General features: G+C 38.6%; 1 protein-coding gene across 1 annotated transcript in view; it reads right to left on the reverse strand.

Annotated features, from left to right (window-relative positions):
* The window catches only part of robo2 (roundabout, axon guidance receptor, homolog 2 (Drosophila)), a 250,147-nt gene extending 224,941 nt beyond the window's left edge, over window positions 1–25,206 (reverse strand). The window contains exon 1 of the mRNA XM_046073265.1: window positions 24,405–25,206. Coding sequence (XP_045929221.1) covers window positions 24,405–24,528 — 124 coding nt within the window. The 5' untranslated portion in view covers window positions 24,529–25,206. The remainder of the gene's footprint in view (window positions 1–24,404) is intronic.
* Between the last annotated feature and the right edge of the window lie 139 nt (window positions 25,207–25,345).

Below are 25,345 nucleotides of genomic sequence, written 5' to 3' on the forward strand. Positions count from 1 at the left end.
TCCTTATTCAAACAAGCTGTCCAGATACAGATGGTATGTTAATACACAGTGTGAATGAGGTAAAATAGAGCACGCATAAGGAAGACCAATAAGTTAACAAAAGCATTGGATACTACATAAAACAGATTATCATTAGTTCTATCACAGCTAATTCTATTCACATTCGACACATCTCCCAACAAGCCTAAGATGCCCGAAGCACTTCTATTTACTGTATCTGTTTTGCAATTGGTTACGGTGGATAGGGAGTGTGCTATGTACTGCATTAGTTATATGCCAAGAAAATAATAGAAATATCTCTGAGTTCTGCTCAAGAATGAATGTTAAGAGATGTTGACACATCTAAGAACAGAGCCATGTTCACCCACACAATCTGCAGTGAGGTTATGAGAAATGCAAACTTTCCAAGTTATGAAATTGAAATGTGAACATAACTGTAGGCATTCCTCAGCAACCCCTTGACAACAGAACCGAAACAGAAACTGCTGTTAAGCATCATATTGATTATTTTCTACAATCCATCCCTTCTTTACAGAGTTAACCTTAATGACCCTACTCAAAGACGAGTGAGAAAAAGCTAATTCTGTGTAACTTTTAAATGTCTGCTGCTGATTAAGATAAAGCCAGTCTGTCTCCTATCCTAGTGATTCTCTTTCCCACTCCCCTCTGGAGCCAATTTTGTTTGGTTGGGAACAGTGGTAGATAAAGCTGAAAGCTGGCGAGTTCTCTAATCTGAGGAGCAGTGTTGGAGCAGTTGGGGTGACGTAGGGGAGTAGTGTGCTCCCAGAGCATGGACAGATAAAAAAAAGGGGCTATGATTGGGATCAGGAGTTTGATGTTGGGTGTAAGATAACAAAGACAGCACATCATCCCAATAGGACGAGGTTGAGGATAAAACCGCCCCCTCTGCCTCTTGTCTGGTTTTATTGAGTCAGGAGCTTAAGCCAACAAAAGTATTGTGAGGGAAATGTGATTTTGCAACAAAGGTGATATTTTTCCTATTACCGATTTTTTTTAAAGGTCTGACCTGCCGATTCTGATTTTCTTTCTTTTTACAAACTATATTTTTTTTGAAAATATTTCAAAGAATACATTAGCCTATTTATAGTAGCCTATGTTATTTCCTATCTCACCATTTTAAGTGTTTACTCAAAAACTACAGTTATCTGCTCACCTTGCTTTTTCCTTCAGACACACACCCCTGCACCTGTCTCTCCTCTCTGTATCTGTCTGCACTGTTGACTTTTTTTGTCAGCAGTTTTATAAAGCTAGCTGGCCTTTTGATTTTTTTTCACTTTCAGCCTACGACATGTTTTAATGTGTGTGTGGCTGTGACATTAGCCAGTTACCGTCTTTGCCGCTGCGCGCATTACGTATAACACCATCCAACGCAGCACATGTGCAACATTTAGTGTGACCAGCAGTAAATCGGACATTTAATGCTGCTTGGCGCCGGTCACCGCTCATGGTCGATTAAGTTGAAAACTGGCCAATTACGGTCCCTAGCCAGTTGATCAGTGTATGCCTAATTTTCCCTCTTCTCTAAAATGTCCTATTCAGATGGTAGGTTGCTTGCTTGAGAAATTTTACCGAATTTATACTTTCCTTGTCGTTGGTTTAAGTAACTGCATCTCCCGACGGAACACCACTATGAATTTCTGCGTTGTAACATGATGAGGTGTCGTCAACTAAAATACTTCACCTATCTCACACACACACACACACTGTTGCTTTCTTCCTCTTGGCTAAGATGCTGTTAAAATAGTTGATTACCATTTCCTATTTCATGGGCTATTCTGGATAATCCATAATCATTAAAAAAATGAAGCAATTTTTCAATAAATTCATGTTGCCTTAGTCAATCAATAATTGTGATTTCAATTATGATCAAAATAAATAATGATTATGATTTTTGCCATAATTGAGCAGCCCTAAGTACCTGTGAACTTTTCAGGTGTTCGATGCTGCTCTGCTGCCACTTGAGGATTTTTTCATAACCTGAAACTACACTGCTCAAAACAATTAAGGAAACACTGAACTTACACATCAGATCTTGATGAGCAAAAAAGTTGGAAGTTTAAAATGCTGATGCAACTTACGTGATTTTCTTTAAAGCAATTCATAATTTGACTTAGTAATGTGTATGGCCCCCAAGTGCCTGTATGCACTCAAGACAATGTCTGGGTGTGCTCCTGATGAGAGCGCAAATGGTGTCCTGGGGCATCTCCTCCCACACCTGGATAAGGACATCAGTGAGCTGCTGGACAGGCTGTGGCGATACTTGGCGATTGCACCGATACATAATGACATAGAGGTTCTTACTTGGATTCAAGTCTGAGGAACATGAGGGGCAGTCAATGGTCTCAATGCCTTCATCATCCAGGAACTGCCCACACACTCATTGTCCTGCACCAGGAGCAACCCAGGACGCAATGCACCAGTGTAAGATCTGACAATGGCTCTAAAGATTTTATCCCGGTACCTAACAGCAGTCAAGGTACTGTTGGCTAGCACATGAAGGTCTGAGCGACCCTGCAAGGATATGCCTTCCTAGACCATCACTGACCCACTGTCAAAACGGTCATTATGGATGATGTTACAGGCAGCACAACGTTCACCATGGCGTCTCCAGACTCTTTCACTCTGTCTGTGGACTACATGCAAAACCATTCCCTTTTGAGGGGGTTGTGTAGCTGTAGCCTCTCCAGTGCACCCATTGTCACTTTCATTTTCACTAAAACAAGTGACACTGATTCTCAATTGCTTATGCTTACTAACTGTACAGATTGATATCCCCGAAGTTTAATTTACATGATGTTATACTGTGATAATTAAGTGCCCTTTATCATTTTGAGCAATGTAGGTCCAACAACCACCACAGAATCAAGACGCAAGAGCACATGGGTGTGGTCAACTATTTTTTTAAATTTTGGTGACCAGAGGCTCCAACGCTAGCAGGCAGAAGTGCAACTTTCTGATGCAACCAGAACCAACATTGCTACTCCATTCACCCCTGCACAAGCAAGATCCTTTGGCATCACAAAAATGTCCAACTTAGTATGAATGCAAACAATTTGCATTTGGCCCACATGTTCAACAGCAAACAAATAACAGATGGATTTGTGCCCAACATAAATTACATACTGTATGAGTGTATTTATGCTATTTTGCATCTGTAAATGTATTTAAAAGGGGTTTCAAACACATTAAGGATGCATTCAACACAGGCTCATTTGCTCAAAATGCTCATTTGCTCAAGTTTTCTCAAACTCATTACAAAAAGTAACTTATTTCTTCTTTTACAAAGACACAATTGAAGACTACAAAGAACTAAAGAGTAAAAAAACAAAAACAAACAAAGAAGAAGAGACAATATAATTTATGAATGGGATACACATTCTACTGATTAGTAGCGATTATCCACAGTTACATAATCATGGGGTCTAGACATAATAGGTAGGTAGGTTTATTGTCACAATATAACAAGTTATAGAGTGAAATTGAGTTTTGTAACCCTATTCTGCTACATGCAGGCAATATACAGGATTATTACAGAGCAGCTATGGTTGCTGTGTACCAGGAAGACCAGTTCAAAATAATACTCTTGCTCAGTGGCTGACTGGCTAACCCATTACAGCACATTTGATAAAATATTCATACGTAATCATGATGGCCTATTTACAGTAGCACCACACCTTCTTCATTCTAGCCGCTGTACAGTACAGTTAAGTGGATGGAGAACATTTGGGCCTCATCTACCACATTAAGCCACTCTGTTACCATCTGTTTGGAAATCTGTAGTTAGTTTAAGCTACATCAGATGCATAGTTACAGTACCAGTATGATGAATATGTATTGTGCTTCAGCATCTGCTTGACAACCAACAAGTGCAGAGCGCTAAAACTAAAAGTGAGAAGCTAAGATATTCAGTATTAACTTTTTTAAGTAATAGGTCCATGCTTACCTTAATGAAAGTTAAATAAATGACGTTAAGATTAACAATCATGTTATAAAACATTACAATATAGTCTAGACAGACAGACACACAGATCCCAACAGAAAAGTAAATGACAATGAAACACTTATGATTCTAGGATGTAAGTAGGTTCAGTAGGATAATATCCCCATCATTAGATTCACCTAGGATTGCAAACTGTCAGCTCACATCTGCTCATTCATTTGTCTGAGCAAAGTCCTCTCAGCTGTTACTGTTGTACTGCCACTGAGCACAGATTTGGGGCATGTGTGGGCATGGAGAAAATTATCTTCATTAATTGGAACACTGCTCCAATATGCTAATGACGTTGTTTTGATGCAAAAACGATTTTGATGGTCATCGCTGAAGATATTAAAACATGTCAACAATTATTAGTAACATAAGTGAGACCATTAGAGCTTTGTGGTGAACAATATGTGTAGTGAACAATCAGTAAGCAGCTAGCTGAGTAAGAGACTGAACCTGCTTGTCAAATTGCAAAGAGCTGAGAAGTAAAACTGCAGAGCTGCAGTGTAACACCTCTCCTGAGCTCCCGTTTATAAGCTGTGACACTTTCCACCAGCTTTTCATGGCTCCTTGGAGACCCTTATTTGCTATGCAAGTGTAGCAGAGCAGCAAGTTCAGCCTCCACTGATTCTGCATGATATGAAGTGAGGTGCCCTCCTTTTCTTTTGTACGAACAGGTGTTATTCAAACTAAAACTAGCTTGTCAGAACCTAAAATAAAATGACAATAAGGGTGTTGACAGTACTGGATAACAAATGGCTTTTTATAGACAAAACAAAGTTATTCAGACCATCCACAACAGAACAGAGAAACGCACACACTTTAATCTCTACCAAAGGGTCCACTTATGTTCCTCAAATATTTATTCCATCGCACAAATGTAAGAGTTTGTCCAAACAGCACCTTATAGCACATTAAAATCTAGCTCTATTCAGCTTTGAAGCTACAGTAAAGGATAAGAGCTTCTCACAGAGCCAGACTGCCATTCTTCTTCTAAATTTGCATGTCCTACTGAGACACGCTTGGCTTCAGATTCAAAAGGACAGAAAAAGAAACAAACACACACAAAAGCAAAGCTCATTCACCAAGCTTTCGTATTTGAATAATCCAAGGCTCTCTGTCTGTAATATTTTGCTATGCCAATGCAAGTAGGCCTCCATATTTAATGTATAGACATATTTAATGGCGGTTATGGTTGATATTGTGAATGAAGGGAGAGATTAAGACATGACCATTTTAGCAACATACTCTAGGAGTGCAGCATCTTGGCAGTTTATGTTCTAATTGAAAATATTGAGCCAAGAGGTATTTTTGCTGACTGATTCATTCCTAGGCTCTAATGCTCTTAAAAAGAGCTTGCCGAGTTGCATGTTGTTGCTATCACGGCCGTGATGCACTCGTGCTGATCCCTAAATAAGATTTCATCCCCTGCTTCATGGATTAGGGTGGTGAAAAGATTCAGCTGTAACATATTATCTTCTCCACATGTGAAAAAAAAAATGGAAAGGAAGCCATGGCTTTGAGACTGTGATATGTCTGTTACAGTCTTACACTGCTCTTCACAGTCTCTCAAATTTCAAGGTATGTTGTAACAAATGAAACCACCGGGGGGGGAAGAGTCAGGAGCAATGACACACAGGACTTACTTACCTCAGTCAAGTTTTGGGACTAAGCTTGCTGCCGTGGTCTCTGCTTCTTCATACTGTCAACTGGAGCTGACAGAACAAAACAGTGTAGTGGCACCTGATATCCCACCACACACTGTTCCCTAGCTCCTTCTAATAATAGTATGCAGTGGAGATTGCCACCTGACTGTATTCTGCTGTGTCATCTGCATTTTCTGCATTTTGAAGCAAAATGGGCTAACATATCAAATAACAAATCCATCTTCTTATTTCCTCATTGTTACCATACTTTCTTCCACCAATTTCTTACAAACCGTTGAGGTTATTTAGTAACTGCTCCTTTTGTATATACTGTATATATCATATCCATCTACCTCATGTACATAATACCTGCACAAAAATATTTATTCCAGCAGTCTTGTTTATGGTTGTTTGTACTGTACACTGTGGTTTGTTGAGCTTGTTGTCATGTTTGTTTATGCTTGTTCTGTGTATGTACATTGAGATTTATGTAAGAGCGGAGTCAAATTCCTCATATGTATACACATACCTGGACATTAAAAGTGATTCTGTTTGATTCAATGAAGACATACCAACACACAAAAGCCCCATTTAGACACGCACCTCTTTCTGTAATGTGATGACAATTTTACAAGTCTTTCTCATGTCTTAGTAAGTGTCCAAGGTCACTTTTACGTACTGTACAGCCATATTAAGTCTGCATTAGAATGCAGTCATATTAAACCTAGTGCAGAACATTGTCGCCCCTTCTGGCAGTGAGAGTAATTACATTGTTGACGCGTGCTCATGACATGCCTACAGGTGAGCTTGCCCCAGGCTCGTGTTCAGAAATAGTTACAATAATGTACATAGATTTCCATAGTTCCAATACAATAATACATTATTTAGGTAGAGTACATGTAATAGCTACATAGCCTACTCCAAATTTTAAATTTATTTTACAAATATCAACCTGCCCAAAAGTAGTAGCACGACATCATGTCTGCTTTCAGTCCCTTCTCTTCTCTCCTCTCAGCGCTCAGCTACACCACTGGTTTTTGTCCTTGCCGCTGATAGTTTTCTTTTTCCTATATCCTTTCTCTGAACATCATATCTTTTTCTTATTGTTAACTGGTTCTGCCCTTATACATTAATGGCTCTGACATTTTCCTAGTTTCTTTAGCCTACACTGTCGTTAAAGTTGTGTCATCTCCATTCAATTTCAATTTAAGTGGCTTAAGTTTAGCATATTAAGACAAACTATACATTCATAATAAACAAAATAAACAGACAATTCTCTATAATAAAAGTTCTCTCTTTCGGACCATTTTGGGGTTTTTTACAGCAAAGGCTGATCGTGGTGCTCTCTACATTGCTCTGCATCATTACCAATCATCTGATATTCTGATATATCAGCCGATTTTCATTTACTTCCTACTTCTTAAAGAACTTTTTTATTGATACAATAGTACTTTGAACAAAAGTACAGCTGATTGTGTTTTGTGGTTAATTTGTGGCATTCCAAACATGTGTGTTGCCAACTGGGGAGTTGCACTGTGTCTTCTGGTGGACAAACTATGCAATGACAACACTCATAAACACTGATAGCGTTGTATTTGCAATTAGCTCATATTGGTTGATAATACAGATACGCCAATTTATCAGTCAGGCTCTAAAGAAAACACAACAAAACACTTCACATGAGAGGCATATAGGAATTCAGTGTGCACTTTTGGACATGATAAAATAAGGAGCAGGATTCTTCAGAATAAAGAATGAAACTGATTAAGGGATTCACTGAGAATAGCGGTAACAAGCTTCCCATGTGCTCACAAGGGTCATTAATTCAATATCCAACAAAAAAGAAAGTTTTAAAATCTATCAGTGACAACACTCTGGGGGTGCCAAGCAGCTCACCTGTTAGAGCGTGAAGCATTAAGTCCTCACTGCAGCGGCCTGCGTTTGATTCAAAACCGGAGTCCTTTGCTGCATGTCACCCACTCACCCTCTATATTGCCTTTCCTGGCAGAAATATAGATAGATATCATACTTTTCAACTACCAATGATCTGAAGCAGAGACACTGTTCACTCTTGCACTCCAAATGCATGCTAACATCGCTTTTCTGTTATGTCTGAATGAAGCTGTAAGGAAAATTTACATAAAAGTCACCTATTCCTTAATGACCAAATTATTCTTACACATGAAGCCAGCAAATGTTACCATGTCTGAAAAGGTTTAAGCTTGAACACCAAGTAAGGCGTAGGACTGTGCTATCAATTCTCACACCTTCTTGGGCATTACATGTAGGTAATAGTGAGGTGGTTCATTAAGCTGAGCTAGTGGTGTAGCAGTAACGTTTCCTCAGCTGAGTGGTCCACATAGAGGGTTATGATGGCCTCCCACACTGCACAGCTGGAGGCAGGTGGTCAGACAAGGGAATTTTCAACAGTTCTGTGCTGTGTATTGCCTGACCTGTCATCTGAGCAGAAACAGGTGAATTCATTTTTTGCTGCACCTCTACACTTCCTCAAGTGTGCTAAACTGCAGTTATATGGATATTTCAGTGCTGCACAGTCACAGAGGTGAGGTCAGTAGTGTGACCAAAAGAATATGCAGTAGAATCATTGGTGGAATTAATGTAATGGGTACCAGCATTCAATTGCAGGAAGAAATTGACATTACAGTGTTTTATAGTCTTCACTTCAGCACACATCGTTTTTCTACACAGAAAGAGGGGCATGCAGTGGCAATCTGCAGAGTTAAGATTTCTACACTGATATAAGCTAAGACATTTACTCCAAAGAATGTGACCGGGATCTTTATTTCTAGCTCACTCGAGCCTCTGGACTACACTGCTTGCTCTTCAAATGAGCTTTTCACCTATAATTATCCAGCCCCTGACGTGGCACGGAGTTGAGACAATGTTGCACACACCCATTAACACAAAAATCCTGTTTGGAGAAAACAAATGCCTTCTGCTCCCCTTTTTGAAGTTCGTTTAACAATGTCCTCGAGCTACCATTTTCCAATGTGTGAGGAAGTGCCGGCAAACAAGACATCCATCAAATTGACAGACAAAACAAATTACAAGGCAAACAGAACCTTAATGTGTCACCACAGCTAATGGTGTCAAGGCTGGCTGGCAGTAGACCCAGACACTCGCATGCTGCTGCTGTCACACTCATATGGCCTTGCTCTTCAACTCACAAAACGCCCAACTGAAGAGGAGAGAGGCATGACTTCAGGATATTAACACCCTACGCACTATTAACAATGCATCAAACCTAGATTCATAAAAGTCCATTAAACCGTAGCGAGTCAGAACAAGAGGCTTCCATGCAGGTATGATGTATCTGTGCTGTGGCTTGTGCTCACAAGTGAGATTATTCTTTAAATGAATGATGCAGTCTCCCTAAAGCCAATAAAAGTGTAATTACATGCCTTGGGCCTTGGTGACAAAGCCTGTGCTGGTGACAGCTATCTGGAAATGAGGAAGAAAGGATTACCTTCACTTTTCATCTAGCTTTGGCATGATCATCTCTCCACAGGGGTCACCTTGGACGAAATGCCACAATTTTACCAGTCATTAAACTCTTAATCCAGTGTGCAGACTTCTATCTCATCTTTCAAAGCATCCATGGTCTTATATCGGTTCATACTGCCATTGCATCATAGCCAACCATTACGACACAAAGCAAAGGTGAGAAACCTCTGCTGTAACCGTTACGACACAGAAGAAACCATAGATTGAAGTTCACAGTGATTCAACATTTTCTCATTTCATACATTTTATAGGCTTAAGCAGAAAATTATCCTTGGCAGGTAAAGCAATATCCTGAGAATTACTTTGTTTTACGCTCATTGCTTTTAGGTTAATAAATCTACAAGTTATTTTGGTCTCTGCAGGAAATCGTGCTCCTGAACCTTTGCAGGGCATCAGCTGGAAGATTGCAGAGACCACTTGTTCATATTTGTCTTGGTGTATTTGCAAAGCAGAGCCACTGCATATTCAGAGATGGGAAGATTTCTCATGGCAGGCGAACTGAACATGATAAATTGGACAATAAACACTCTAATCCAGCGATACAAAAGTGAACAGAGGCATAATGCTGCACTAAACATGACTTTACAACGACAACCTACAAAGCAACACTGCCAGTCACAGGAGCGCGGCACTCACAAAGCATATCATGGTCCCACTCACATGCAGGTGCTTATTATACAATCACTTATTTTTATAATTGAAACTTATATGGCGTAACAGCTGAGAATGAAACCAAACCGTTTGATTTCTTACTGTGAAAAACATAATTAAGGACTTTCTTTCACGCAACCATTAGCCATTATTCATGTTCTCATTTATTTTCATACTGACAAGATACAACATTCCAAAACATATTCTGCTGAGTATTTTGAACGCTTTTTGTGTTATGAGAATGCAAGCAAACACTGTAATAAGCTAAAATAAGTGTGGGGCCTGATGTTTGCAAGGTTGCACGGTCACTGGAGTTAAACTCAAAAAGCAGATCCATCGCAAATCCATCCAGAATACATCTACAGTAGTGCAAATTCAAAATATAGAAAATAAAAACGAGAAGAAAAAGATAAATTTACACTGCCACAGGCTGATTTCATAGAAACAATCAGGCTACCTAAAAACTAAAGTAAAATGACAATTATCACCTCCTAACTTGGTTCAATGCCATCAGTAGCCTTCATTCATGCATTACTATTAAGTAGTGAAAAATCTCCTATGTTTATGAACTTTAAAGCGTGTCAAAACCCCACAATTCTCATTTCTATTAATTGTCACCACATAATACAACCCATGCCTTTCTCCCAGCCCAGTTGTACAATATGTTTTTTCTAGCTCATGTATGTCTTATGTAAAATCTTTCACACAATTTAAGAAACTTTAGATGTACAGTATGGTGGAAATAATCTTTGCATAAATTCTGTATAAGATTTAGTGTGTGTGTACAGTAAATACAATATAATTTTAAGTAAATTCTGTCACTTTGTAACTGTCTGGCCCGGTCAAATGCAAGAACTTTTTTAGTATTAATGATACTTAATTCCACAACATGAATGGATCTATTATATTCTCATTTAAAATAAACTGTATTAGATAATTCAATTTAGGGATCATATATAAACAAACTATTTCAAGTCTGAATATTGACCTCACAACGCACAGCCTTCAGCAAATTCTCCCTATTCTACGTTTATTTACAGAAAACTGTTTTGAATGTTTGAAACTCTGTGCATTAAATGTATCAAGTCTGACTTGTCTGAAGTCTGAAACAATAACTTACAACTTAGAGGCTTTCATGTTCATAGTTTCAAAACTGCTTTATGTGTCTGCTCTTTCAGCATGAGGGATGGACATACTTGAGAAAACTGATTATTGTGCTTCTGGAGTTCAGTGTTGGTGGTAACTAATAAATGCAGCTCGCTGATAATATGGTCATATTTAAACATGACCGATAACGCAGCTGTGATTTTAATCAATCAATCTTGGTAATGCGAACAGGAAGTTAATCCATTGTTATGCATTATTCGTCGGTAAATTAAGGTCTTTGGGGTTAATTAACTAGAGGGCTAAGGACAATGTTAATAATGCAGCACTAATATAGGGCAGGTAATAACACACTTGAGAATGTCCTTCTCAACTCCAGCTTTTAGTCCTTCAAGTAGAATAGCAGATATATCCTGACAGTTTCTTTACAATAACAGACATCAACACTGCTTCTAGTTGACCTACATTAGAGTGTACATTGTTGTGATGGCAAACCTTTCTTTGCATAAACAGTTATAGATCAGTTCTGTTCTGTTATAGAACAGAAACGACCTCCTCCGCGCTGAGATAAGCACAACAGCTACTGATGATTTCTTGAAATGTAATGAATGACAGCTCCCTCTGATTATCCGATTTAAGCTTGATCACCTAAAATACATTTCCCAACATCACTGACCAATTCATATTCTTATCATTGCCAAAAGGATGACAAGATAATTACTCATCTGTATGATTACTTTACTGATTACCATTTCAAAAGCAAGAGGGAAAGGCAATTGACCCTTCGCTAAGCCACACCCCGAATACACAGCTAGCCAATCACAGCGCAGTATAGGACTCACTAACTGAGGTCCGACACTTTCATGGATGCGCTCCATTGACTCTAATGCAAAAGGAGTCGTTTTCTAGCTTTTTTTGGCTGTATTTTTCTAAGATATGGTCAAACGCTGTTCCTGGGGCACTTGTAATAATTACAGTCGCTACCCAGAGAGGTTGAAAGAAGAAGTACGATTTATTCCCTTTCCAAAACCTGAAATAAATCCAGAAAAATGTCGGCTGTGGATTGTTCCTAATGTAATGTTTGTTAGCTAACGCTAGCTAACTTTCAACAGAATGTAACGTAATAAAGCCCTACTGTTTTTGCTTTTTAATGAATGTAATAATGAAGAGGCCTACCCAGCTTTACAGGAACAGCATTGATTGTTCATATCGTTGTCTTTTGTCTCAATAGTCGGGGGATGCGGTGGTTCACTTGTACCGTGTGATTGTTGAGCTTATATCTTTAATTTTTTTCTCGTCTGTTTCAGTCAGTTTGACAGCCTGAATACAACCTTCAAATGTAAAATGCAACTGCAAAACTGTCTGCTTCTTTCCGAGATTGCTTTTTCCAACAAATCTGACAATATTTCTCCGGGGAGTGCAGTAATAGACAGTGGCAGCGCCAACAGTTTGTCAGACTTAGCAACAGTAACTAAGTGGGGCGGGGCTTAGTGTAGGGTCAATTAAGCTATTCTAAATGTTTAAATTCCTAATGTGAAGTTCAGTTGCAACAAATACATTTTTGTCTTGATAATTTACTTTCTTTTTACATTCACCAAATTTTTTAGTCAACTAAATCCAACAACACGTGGGAAACAGGACGGAAGCTCCAGTCTCCAGTGTCAAAGTCACACACATTGAATACCTGACCATCAACCCTGACCTCCTTCCAATGATGCTAAACATGGACCATGCAAGTTAAAGGAGTTACAACTTTAATTTCACAAATGCCACAAGAACCAACTCAAAAGACATGTTTTTAAAAATAACTGAACATCTTTATGAGGGCAAGAGAAGGGATCTGGATAAGTCACATGCTAATGCAAAATGTAAAGAGGGCGTTTGTAGACACCTTAATCTGGCATTGAAAATCCCTTGCTTCATATAAATACTGCACTGACATATTTCCCACAAAGCCAGAGCCTCTTGCAGCATCTCCTGAGGTCCAAAATGACATTCAGCATCTGGTTGGACATACTTTCTACAGCACGGGTGAGAGGCAAAATGTAGCCTGCTTTTATTTCCATGGACCCACATCTGACCTAACAGACTCCCTACAGCTACTTTAAAGAATCATACTGGTTGCATTTCTGTCTTTCTGCTATCACTGGGGGTTATTCCTGTGTTTAACAAACTTTGTGTGCATATGTGCACACAGTGCAGCCTTTTGGGAATCATTTTCTTGGTCCTGGTCCCTATGCTATAGTCTTTTCATGTTGAGTATCCCCCAATACAGAATTATCTTTTTAAAAATACTGCAGCCCTGGGCCTACATTAACATTACTTAAGCAATGTGTATATGTTTGACAAGTAAATAGCTCTATATTTGTCTTGTAGTATTTTGTATAATATCCATAGAGCAATTATATCAGTGTGGATCTGATATAGTTGGAAGGTTTGGTCAGGTTTTAGACAACCCCAGCATGAACAAAATATTAAGTATAAGTTCAAATACAGTTTATGCCTACGTCTCACATGTCAACAAACTGTCTTGATAGCAGATCATGACTGGTTTAAGTTGCCATTTGAAGAGGAGTGGTTATGGCAACTTCCTGCATGTGGTGACATGTGCGTACCCTCTGATATGATACATGGACTCCTTGATCTGTATGGAAACCTCTAGTGCAGTTTATAGTGTACTGTGTACACAACTTCAATCTGTGCAAAAAATCTGAAAGAAATTTTAGTGTCAAAGTTAACTCCACCTTGAGAATATGTTGAAAAAACAATTATTAACTCAAGGCCCACTTAAAAAAAGAAATAGATTTGGTCACTGGTTAGCTGTCATAGGTACTATTCAAAGTTGAACATTCACAAGAAAATACAAACAGAAAATTGCATAACTATCTGACTGAAGCATAAGGCTGGTGCTTTAATTAATGGATTGGGACAGTTTGACACTGTCTCTTAAAAACATTCTGTTGAATGACAGGAATGCAGAATAACACCAGTATGTTTCAATGACTGTTGCCGTTTTTTTAATGTGCACCTACAGCACAGGTGGCATTATCTGCATCACAGCTCTGTGCTGGCACAGGAAGAGACCGTTGCTTGACACACAATATTGGACAAGACAGTAACATGGAACATTTAGAGAGGACGGAGAGGGTACCGTCGCACCAGGCTTGCCAGCTGTGATAATGATGTATAATTTAATTGAAGGCTGTGCTTCTATCCTCCATAGAACTCAAACTGCTCTTCTCTTGTCAATGCATTATTCAGGCTAATGGTGACCCTGAAATAGAAAAAAGCTTCTTATCTCTTTAAAGTTTTATAGCAGAGAGCAAAAAGAGGTACGGAGGTATATGGAAAGAAAGTGAGTTAGAGTGAAGCGGAGAGTCACAGATAAGGTAAAAAAGCTTACTGAGATACAGTTCCGTCACTGACATGCTTTGTGAAGGATTCCTGTTTCTGACCATGACAACGTCATCTTCCTGGCAACAGTAGAAAAATTCAATTGGGCAGGGACTCTAGTGTAACTCTGCTGCTGACATTTCCAAGGAAATACTAAAGATTTCCCAAAAAGCAATTGGTTTGGATGGCACGTTAAAGAACAAGCTGTAAAAACTCTCCTCTGCAGACTATCTCAGTCCTTTTGCTGCATTACAAATATTCAAATTCAAACAGCAAAACTTGCATTCCATGACGATCGTAGTGATCATCAGCATGACTAAAAACACCATCTCTGGTGAGTGACAGAGAGAGAAGCAAGAGTGAAAGATATGGAGCACAGTAAAGCAACCATGCATACACTATTACACTTGGACCATCTTCACATGGGATAAAGCGGATACTCCGTTACTTGGTTGTAGCCAATCAGGGAATGACGAAAGCGAAAGGGTCCAAGGCTGTAAAACACACCCACTTCTATCCATCACACTAAGTTGTCATACTTACAGTGTGAAATTTCCACTGTCATTGTAAAGTGTAATTTCCACTGCAATTAGATATCAGCTTCATTAGGGACCGTGTGACTGGAATGTGGCAATTAAGCTGTGCTGTATGGCAAGTGGGTTAGTAATGGCACTTTACCAATTTACTGAATCAGTTATTTCACTGCCTCAGCCTATAATTGCCAGCAATAACAAATCTTTCAATCAGATTAACTTTTTTTACCTTATGATAAATCCCTCATTTAAAAGATTTGGAGAGCTAGGTGTTAACATCTCATTAATATCTTGGACTGTATAATATCAAGATTATTTAACCTGACCTTTAACCTTTAACCAGTGTAAAATTGTCATTATGAATGTCAACTACCAAAGTAAACGAGTGTAACAAATGGCACAAATATTATTACCAATAATATAAAATATATATATATTAGACCATGTTGCAATAGGAATGATTTACATCTGAAGTCTTCGTAAGAATTGGAGAAACTGAGTTGAGAAATGATTTTATATTCTGTGACTCATCAAATGTCCTTAGAAGGAAGAACTTGTCTAATGATCCTTATGAACATTATCTTTACATTCAGTTGCCTTTAAGCTGTTTATCCCCACCAGTGTTGAGTTGCAATGAATATTACTAGGGCTGCATGATTTGGAGAAAAAGTCATATAGCAATTATTGTGGACAATATTGTAATTTGCGATTTTGTTATAATGGAACAAATGGTACTATGAGTCTACTTGCTCGATTATCACAGAAAATGCACAAAATACTGACATTTTGAAACATGTATTTCTCAACTTGAACAAAGTTAAACGATACACAATATTTATAACAATAACTTTGGTAACACAGATGTAAAACAGAACAAGAGGAGCTTGTTGCTCTCAGGAGGAGGTGGCTAGGAGTAGTACATTATTGGCACAATGGTATCCTGGCTCTGACAAAATCTACATCTGTCCACTGCAGATGCACTATCCACAACCTGAAGGAGGAGCTAGTGTAAATGAGCGTATTAGACTGAACAAAGTTATAAACACAACACTTTTGTTTTTGCCCACATTCATCATGAGTTCAACTCAAGGATCAAAGACTTTCTCTAAGTACACAAAAGGCCTATTTCTCTCAAATATTGTTCACAAATCTGTGTTATTGAGCACTTTGCTGAGATAATCCATCCACCTCACAGGTGTGGCATATCAAGTGCCACACCTGTGAGGTGGATGGATTATCTCGGCAGATATGTTTGAGTTCAGCTCAAGATGAATGGGGGCAAGAATAAAAGTGTTGCGTTTATAATTTTGTTCAGTGTAGTATAATATTATAACATTAAATAAAGTGTATAATTAATGTTCAGTTAATAGTATACGGTTAGTATAACATTAATATATTATTAACTATTTTCATTATAATTTCATATAATAGAATACTATTTTACCACAAGTTGAATATTTAAATCCACTTACAGCTGCACGTGGATTTAATATATCAGAAATATTTCATTTCTGTGGGTTCTTTTTATTCATTAAATCCTTGCGCAAGCAAAATGATATATATTGATCTCTAATTTGTTAATACTAACGTTACGTACTAACTTGTCAATAATCATATACTTCAACATTTGAAAGTTTGTAGCACGTCAACCTTTTTCTAATGTTGGCTCCATCCAGGCTGTGATTTGTTGGTTGACAAAAAGTGACGCTGACATTGGCTTTATGAAAAGTTGAAAAACAAAAGGCACTGGTGAAGCTAATGTTAAATGGCCAGCGAGCCAAACGCAAACATTCTTTATCTTCTCCCTGTTTTCTTCTGTCTTACTGCTTCAGCTGCTGACGACACGTCTTTCAGTTTCTGTCACAGAGCGACAGAGCACTGTCAATTCTCTCGGTGTGAGCGAGTGTGACCATGTTTTGAATGATTAGTGGTGCGGCGGGGAGGGGGGTTACGGTAGGATGTTGTTTTTAATGTTACTTGCTCACTGCAAGATTTATGAACAAATGATATAGGTTAGGCTACCTTGTGACTGCAAGTAGCTACCATGGCGACCTGTCAATAAAGGTAGAGTGATCTACTGCACTGTAAATTTAACCACCACCATTGAAAAAACTTCTTAGGATTCCGCTGTTAATTTTTTCCTGTAAGTACATTTTTTTAGCCTGTTTTTCGCTAGCCAAAATAAGCATTTCAGTGAAAATCACAGTTAACATGAATAACGGATGCACCCAGCGAACCAATCTAGATAGCTCCATGGTATCACTTTGGCCTGAATGGGCTTCCATTAATACTGTCATAAATGCATTCCCTTCAGTTCACCACACATGGCATGGGTATTCGAGCACAGCTATATTTTTACATTACATAAAGGACTGACTGAATCATGTGTCCGATACGTAAACTGTGCCTATCACTTGTACATAAATCTTTTTCTTATATACGTTTTTACAAACCTGAGAATGGTGTCTTTTGTCATGCTTCACCAAGCTGAAAACTGATGCCGTTCGGCTTGAGTACCGATAAGGTAGCCACACCCTAAAGCATACTGATTAGAAGGGACTTGAAATTGACGATTGAGTTCATAAACTCGTTAGGAAAGGGTTTACTGAGGTGGTTAATGAAAGTGTTTTTTAACTACCACCTTTACTGGCCTGGTGTGGGAACACGTTTTGACAAATAAACGCAGGTCTCCATTAAACACCTGGTCTGATTTTTAAAGAAGTTCTTTGGATGTATAAAACCTCTTAAAACCCGGCAGATTGCCTGCTTTAGCTACTTCTAAGCTGCTTAGATCGTTAATACAAATATTAATGTTTAAACGTATGATCAATATGTCAATATGAACATGCTACACATTGTTAGATCGGTTAGATTCTCTACAATTCAATCATTAATTTCATTCAACGCAAACAAGCCCCAAATTCTAATTCGTATAGATTTACCAGTGTAACCGGCATGGTCCAAGATGAAAAGAAAAGTGCCGACTCCCGTTACCTTTGAAGCGCTCGTTAAGTCTGAATGTGTCCATTCCTTGATTATTATTCCATTACTCTGCAAGGGTCCACGATAAAAAGAATCAAAACAGCTTTTCATAAAAATTAATCCAAGTTGTGAATCCTGTAATGTGAAGTCCATTGCTCTCTTGTCTGCTAACTTCTGCCATACTTTTCTCATCTGCAGCGTGTTGTTGTTTTCCTTACATTGCTGCCTACAAAATAAAAGCACATAAACCGTCTGTCGGAGCTAGATCAAATGAATGATGTGTATTTGATATTATTGGATAATTTTTATACAACATTCAGTTTCAAGTTCATTGGAATTCAGTTTCAAACTAATAAATTAAATTTAAATTATAATACTCAGATTCAGACAGTTTTTCCATACAATTATTCAAGTTAAACAATACAAAATCAAATTATGCTATTCAAATCCAGTTTTTTAATGTAATTATTCAAACTGATCAATTCAAATTCAGTTTCTACTGACACAAAATTCAGTCCATAAAAATCTGCCACAATGACTATTTTCAATGTAGCATACTCACATCTAGTTTATCCGTTTACCATTTATCTAAAGCTAGGAGAATTTTTCAACCACAATCTAAGATACAGTGACCCAGAGGAAACACTGCTGTTGAATGCAGCTAATACTACATGACTGTTTACAACGAGGACCTGCAACTTTGAGATTTCACACTAACGTTTCACATTTGGAAGAGGAGCTAGATAACTTTGTTCGGCAGGAAGCAGTGTTAGATACTTGTACAGCTCACATTTGTCCCCTTTAGTTTAATCATTTCTGACACACTGACAGTAACTACAGACAAACGGCTTGCAGATATATTTAGAATATGTTAAACACTATAGTTTAACCGCTCATTAACATTAGCGCTCTTCCAATGACAAACATGGCATTAGCTAGCTTTGTGGCAAATCTAATTTAGCAATGTGCAGGGATAGCTGCTGTAAAGGATGTTAGAAAATATTTAGAAGTGATAAACTAGGGAGAAATTATAGGACCGTTCATTAAACTCTTTCAGAAATAAATTTACAAGTCTGTCAACAGCGTAGCCTCAATATAGAGCTCAATATAATATATTGAATATATAACCAGTTACACAGTATATTAGCAGTAAAATAGTCAAGCAGAAACACAAAGCCAAACAACACGTACAAAAATACTGCAGGTCAGACCAACTAATAGGTGTATAGACTTTTCAATTTTAACATGTCACAGGTGTACAATTAAATAAATGATGGCTAAATTCTGGTATTGTACGTGATGGCCCACTGTCACACTGCCGTGGCTTACTGGGACACTTGAATAGAACAGAGCCAAAGCTGGTGTTATTAAATTAACAGCTGTGCTTTTTGTACTACGACAAGTGAAAATGCCTGCCGCAAAATAGATATTTAGCCCCAGTTCTCCATTATGACTGGACGAGTCACAAAACAACACCAAAACTAAACTGTTGCCTAATCAACACATCTTAGACTGGATACCAGCCACATTTTAGCACCATACGTTAATATGGTGGAAGAATACATGTTTGTTTGTTTTTTTCAAAAAAATTAACAATGTTAATGTTATGATAATTATGTCTCCAGAATTCTGAACATATGAATGCTCGAGTCTATTTTACGTAGCCGTATATTGCACATTGTGATTTTTTAAAATACCTTCGGACAAAGATGCTAAAACACAACAATAATTTTCTTAGCATTGGATTTGATTTAATAACAGCCCTCTGTCGCACTAATTTGGGTAGCAACAACATTTACCTAATCTTGACTCAATCCTGATACCACTGCATTTGTAATTTCGCCCACACTTTTCAGTTTGTACACATTACATTTACTTCTAACAAGGAGTGGGCGTATAAAATGAAGGCAAGTACATTTGAGAGAATTATTCCTCTCAACATGCAGTGGCACAAAGCTTAATGATCTAATTGGATTGAATGAGGAACAGCAGATTTATTTTATGCCTTTCTAGCCTTTTTCATCATGAATGAGTAATAATGAGGGAGCAGGGAGTCTGCGTCATTATAGATGTACTTGCTGGCCTTCTTGTAAACATTTTGTTTATAACATCAAGTGTTTGACAGAACTGAATATCCAGTCTACATTTTTACATTAGCATACATGGCATGCTGAAAACACATCTCACATCATTAGGTCAACAAAACGTCACAAACAGATAGTGAGTGATTTCCCCCTTGCTCTATGACAGCCTTCACTGTGTTCCCTGCCCCAAGACAAAAGTCAAAACATATTAATTGAAATTAATGACAGTGATTACATTTTTCTGTCAGGCTGTTGCCTAATTTTTCCCCCATTAGTTTGAATAAAATTTCTATCCCCACTGCCAGTTCTGCCTTCCTGCTAGGGCCAGGGCATGAGTGGCGCATTTTCGGGTTGGGGAAGATATCTATTAATAGTAATTCTACATAAAGAGAAGACAGGTTCATAAAACAATGACCTTAAGTCTAAGAGCACTATGCAAACCATGTTGTGATACTAAACCTCCCAGATTAATCATACAATGCCATCCTGTAAGCACAATTATTTTCTACCAGCTTACAGAAAATAAAGAAAAGGAAGGTAAAGGTTGGAGATACCAGCTATGACTATGAAGCTTAAAAGAATAGTTTATTTAAAACTCTTATTCAGAGTAGATCAAAATGCAGCAACATTGCTAAAGAAGTCTAAATGAGCAACAAGCATGAGCAGGCAACAGGACAACAGTCATTTTATCTACCATTTTATTAGATAGTAAACCTGGTGAACTCATTGCACAGGAAAACAGTGTGCACAAACAGCTATGGCAATTAAAGTAGGTCAAAAGTAAACCAGAAGTTGTTCTATAAACTATTATGGATATTTACAACAGACAGTTTGGCTAACTCTCCTTTGTTGTTTTCCATGGTCTGAGGAGCCCTGAATAGCGCTTACTAATTGCACAGTTATGGCGTATGTGTAAACACAGTGATGAAGTAAGCAATCTGTGCTGTTGATCTGTAGTAAGCTACACGATTCCTGTGCGAGTAGGAAGTGGTAATATTAATTTCTGCTCTCCTCTCGTGGTCTATAAATCTGATACTCTCACCCAGATGGTCAGATACACAGCTGCGGGAGATAGAGGAGTGTGAGTGGTATTTCTGTAATAGGTGTTGGTCACTTCTTTTTACCATTACTCTTTCACTGACTGCCTCAGCAGGCCCGTTTAGTAAATCAGTTGTTGAGAACATTACGAAAAATGACCCTGTTCCTAAACCTAGGCTAGTCCACATATCGTTTGTCTTCAGAGCACTGTGGGAACATAGCCAGGCTTCTCTCCACCTGGTACTGTTGTCACATTACCATTTATTGTAGTTTGGTGAGGTCCTAATACATCCAATTGGATTTCCTCACTATTGCCTTGCTCACTTCAATCTCTGCTGCCCTGATTTGTGCACCTGTGTAATATTAGTAATGGAGGCTCTCTCTGCAGAGTGGTATGAGAATATAAAGGAACATTAATTTTCTGGGCAATGTCAGACATCATGCAGAGGAAGTGAAGTTGGTTGTTTCTGGATCACAAGACCATCAAAAGTAGTGCTCCACTCTCTAGAGATTGGATAACAATAAATAAAATTCTGTTGCAACCTTCCCCATACCACAGCTGGTCCACCTGGTGTTAATCCACTGACTACCCACAGTCAGCATACACCAGGCTGTGCAAGGATGGCTGAAAGTCAAAGTGAAAAACAGTTTGGTCACACCATAAATATACAAGGAACTTTACAAGACAATCCTACAAAATGTTGGTTATTTTCCATTTGTTCGGTCTTACATTGTCCCATGGTTTGACACCATAGCATTTAAGTGGTCATTTTGGGAATACACCTTTACAGTATGTAATTCTTTTCTGTATCTTATTGAATCTCTAAGTTCTAAGTGAACGTTTGTATGTCGTGATGCAAATTGTGTTTTTCTAAGATCAGAAATATAAACAAATATAAAATATAATTGCTGAATTCTTTCATTTCATTTAATGCAACTAAACTTCAGAAAACTGCTGAAAATCTACATTTCACAATCTCAAAGAAAAATTACATAAAATGTTTTCATTAAATACGGTCATCCTAGAGCATGGTTAGCTCACTTGATAGAGTGCCGGCCCCAAGTACAAGGCTGAGTCCTTACTGCAGCGGCCCAGGTTTGAGTTCAGCCTGCAGCCCCTTTCTCCCTTCCTGTTTCTTATCACTATCCTGTCACTGAAAAATAAAGACAGAAATGCTCCAAACAATACCTTGAAAAAAAAAAGAAATAAAAACAAAAAAAAAGCAGTCATGCTATCGATGCATACGCTTATATTTGCACAACTGCATTATTAAGGTAACTGGTTCTCTACAGCCACCACTGAAGTAATGCTCAACCTAAAATCTTGTGCATATCCAACACAGTTACAGTATGTGTAAAAGTGTATAGTTGCAAGGCCTCGAGGACGGTAACAACACATCACAGGAATCAATTTATTTAGATTGCAGAGGTGGTTTGATAACACCTTAAGTACATTTTCATATGCATAATGTCAATTATTGAACTACTAGTCACTACAGTCGTGTTTTTAGTGGTCTTTAACTACAATTACTGTAGATGTATAACAAAGCTCAGCCATGTAGACTAATTTCTAATGAGTGAATAAGATGGTTTACATCTATGCATTCTGCATGCATACTGCCAGTGTGTTCTAGCTATATAAATAGTAACAGTAGGGAAAATATTGATAATTTAAACACTGTGTAGATGTAAATCGTATAAGCATGAAAATCATGATGTTAAATGTGATAATGAATGGCAATTTAAAGTCAATGAAAATTACTGCTGGTGAGAGAAATCCAATGACACTGCTGGCACACAAATAAAATGTTAAATAGCTATTCCCACCCAATATATTTCATAGCTAATGACAGGGCATACAACAGGGCCCAGCAAAGATCTCCTAATTATGGAAAATATTAATCTTAGTCCTAAAACATGTCACAAAACTATAATTGAACAAGTAAGGTTACAATTCAGAGTAAGGCTGTGGAATGAATTGTTCAACTGTGCACAGATAGGGAGTCTATGGCCTAATTACACCAAGGGAGGTTACTGCCCTCCATTTCACCAGAGGCCAGTGATAGCTGCGATTTCATACTTTATCTGCTTTTACGCTCGGTTTAGATATTGCTGATTCATATTTGCACCAAACACATTAGAATCCAACCTTGAACACATTTTTTCCCATCATAAGTGAATCAAAAATTGGGCGGAAAATTAATGTTGTTTTTGAAAAGCTCTGGCAGAATGAAACATGTCTCCCTCGTTCTGTCTGCAAATTTTCCATCTATCATAGGTTGTTGTCACATTGACAGCAAACATCTGGAAAATGAAATGATTGTGAATTTGTATGACCTATTTCATATGTACTGTTGCAATTTATGCACATGAATCGATTAAAGTGAGTGAAGCACTGGACATCTAAAGAGAAAATCTTTCATTATCCAATTTTTGAGTGGGCGCGATATCAATGTGAGAACATGGTTTTAAAAAGATGCATTTGATGAAATGTAAAGTAAAGAATGGGTGAGGCAGAACAAGAGCAATAGCAAAGTGGCAAGGAATCATTAAATAGATCACGGTGGTGACAGTGCCTCTTTGAAGACACACACATCCCACTGAGCGTGAGCCTCGAGTGCTAACAATGCCGATAGGCTGCAGGGAGCATTTCTCAGCCTTCTCACTGAGCACTAGCACTAAGATTAGAGGTTCCTTTAATCCGACAAAGGGGATTAAATGCTACAAGAGAGACGAGAGGACCGCTCCCACGGAGGGGCTGAGATGAATTATTAACACCTCTCCTCAAGACTAGTGATCTAAGTCTTTAAACCAAATATCACGGTTCTGAAACACTGGTGGCATGTCGTGCCAGCCAAACATTCCAGGGTGCACAGATAAATGTGATCTCTCTCAACACACTCCGCCACACAGAGAGGGCAAGGTGTGTGTAGAAAGTCTAGGGCTTTCAAAATAAAGCCCTAAACACTAAACGATAGCAGTAGAAGAAGTGTACTGAACACCCTAAAAAAGTATGAAAATGTTAATTAAAGTTTTCATTGTTTGACAGCTATACATTGGCTAGCACTAAAAAGTTAGACAAAACCATTCAGCGGACATGCTCAATAAAAACAGGTCAATTTCCTTTGAACATATTTTAGTTGCCACAGTGATTCATAACTGTAAAGACAAATATATACCAAAGGAAGAACATTATGTGCCAAGTCCAGTCCAGACAAGTCCAGACTTTTAATGCATCATGCTCTGGTACAAAACATCCAAATCCAAAAGTGTTTCAAGGCAAGGTCAGTCTGTGATGAGAATGTGACCTGAAAATGGCCATTAAATCTTCAACTCATTTAAATAAATAAATATACTGATACAGTGCAGCTCAACATCTTAAACCCAAACAGATGAATAAACATTACAAACATAAATCACAGAGTAGTTGCCAATCATCACTTACCCCCCTTGTTCCATCTGCCTTTAGTCCTTGCCTGATAGGTGAGTTCGGGACAGCCAGACAGCACCAAGAGAAAAAAAACAAGTTCAAACACAGAAAGAAATCCAGACTTTGCCCTGGAAAACATGTCCAAGAGTTTCTGGCAGTCAAGTCACTTTCACATGGCTGTGTTTCCTCCTAGAGCAGCGCGGCTGTGGCGCATGGTAACCCACGCGTGGGCTGTCATCATCAGTCACGCTGGTGTCAGCAGTGGGTCTCTAGTCCTACCATGCTTCTCTGTGATGCCCCGGCTGGGTGCTGGTCTTCACTGATGCTGGAGCTCCGAGTGAAGCCACATCTCTCCCCTTCTGTAAGCTCTGCCTCACCAGAGCGCACGGGAACCAAGCGGGAACACACAGCTTGCCACGCGACGGCACAGCTCAGCTTCGCTCGGCACAGTGCATAGGAACTCGCTTTCACTCAAGCTCTCACACACAACCTCACACACACTCCCTCTCTCTCTGTCTCTCTCACGCTCACTGCTGCCACCGCGGTTGATGTCGATGCTGCTGCTGGAGCTGCTGCTGAATTATTTCCTGCCTTCCTCATTCTCTGGGTTTCAGAGGGAATTCATTCCTCTGTGCTTTTGCTTGCAGCTTCACATCGTGGAGGAGACGAAAGGTGGTAACACAATCCACCTTCTGCCCTCTAGAAAGAATTCTTCAGGGGTGTGTTGGACTGAGGCTGTCTGGTAGTGTAAACCAACAAACAGGCAAGTAAGAATAACAGGTAGCAAAGGGGGCAGAGGAAAGACAAGGTGTAGAGATGCTCTTCATCAGTAACACATGTGCATGGAGACTGCATCACCCTTGCCTAAGTATGGGGCTAGACTAGGGGCAATTGGAGGAGAGAAAGAGAAAAGAGAGAGAAGGAGAGAAAGAGAAAAGAGAGCAGGAAAAAGAGAG

The sequence above is a fragment of the Micropterus dolomieu genome, linkage group LG17 (assembly GCF_021292245.1).
Source record: "Micropterus dolomieu isolate WLL.071019.BEF.003 ecotype Adirondacks linkage group LG17, ASM2129224v1, whole genome shotgun sequence".
NCBI classification, from domain to species: Eukaryota; Metazoa; Chordata; class Actinopteri; order Centrarchiformes; family Centrarchidae; genus Micropterus; species Micropterus dolomieu.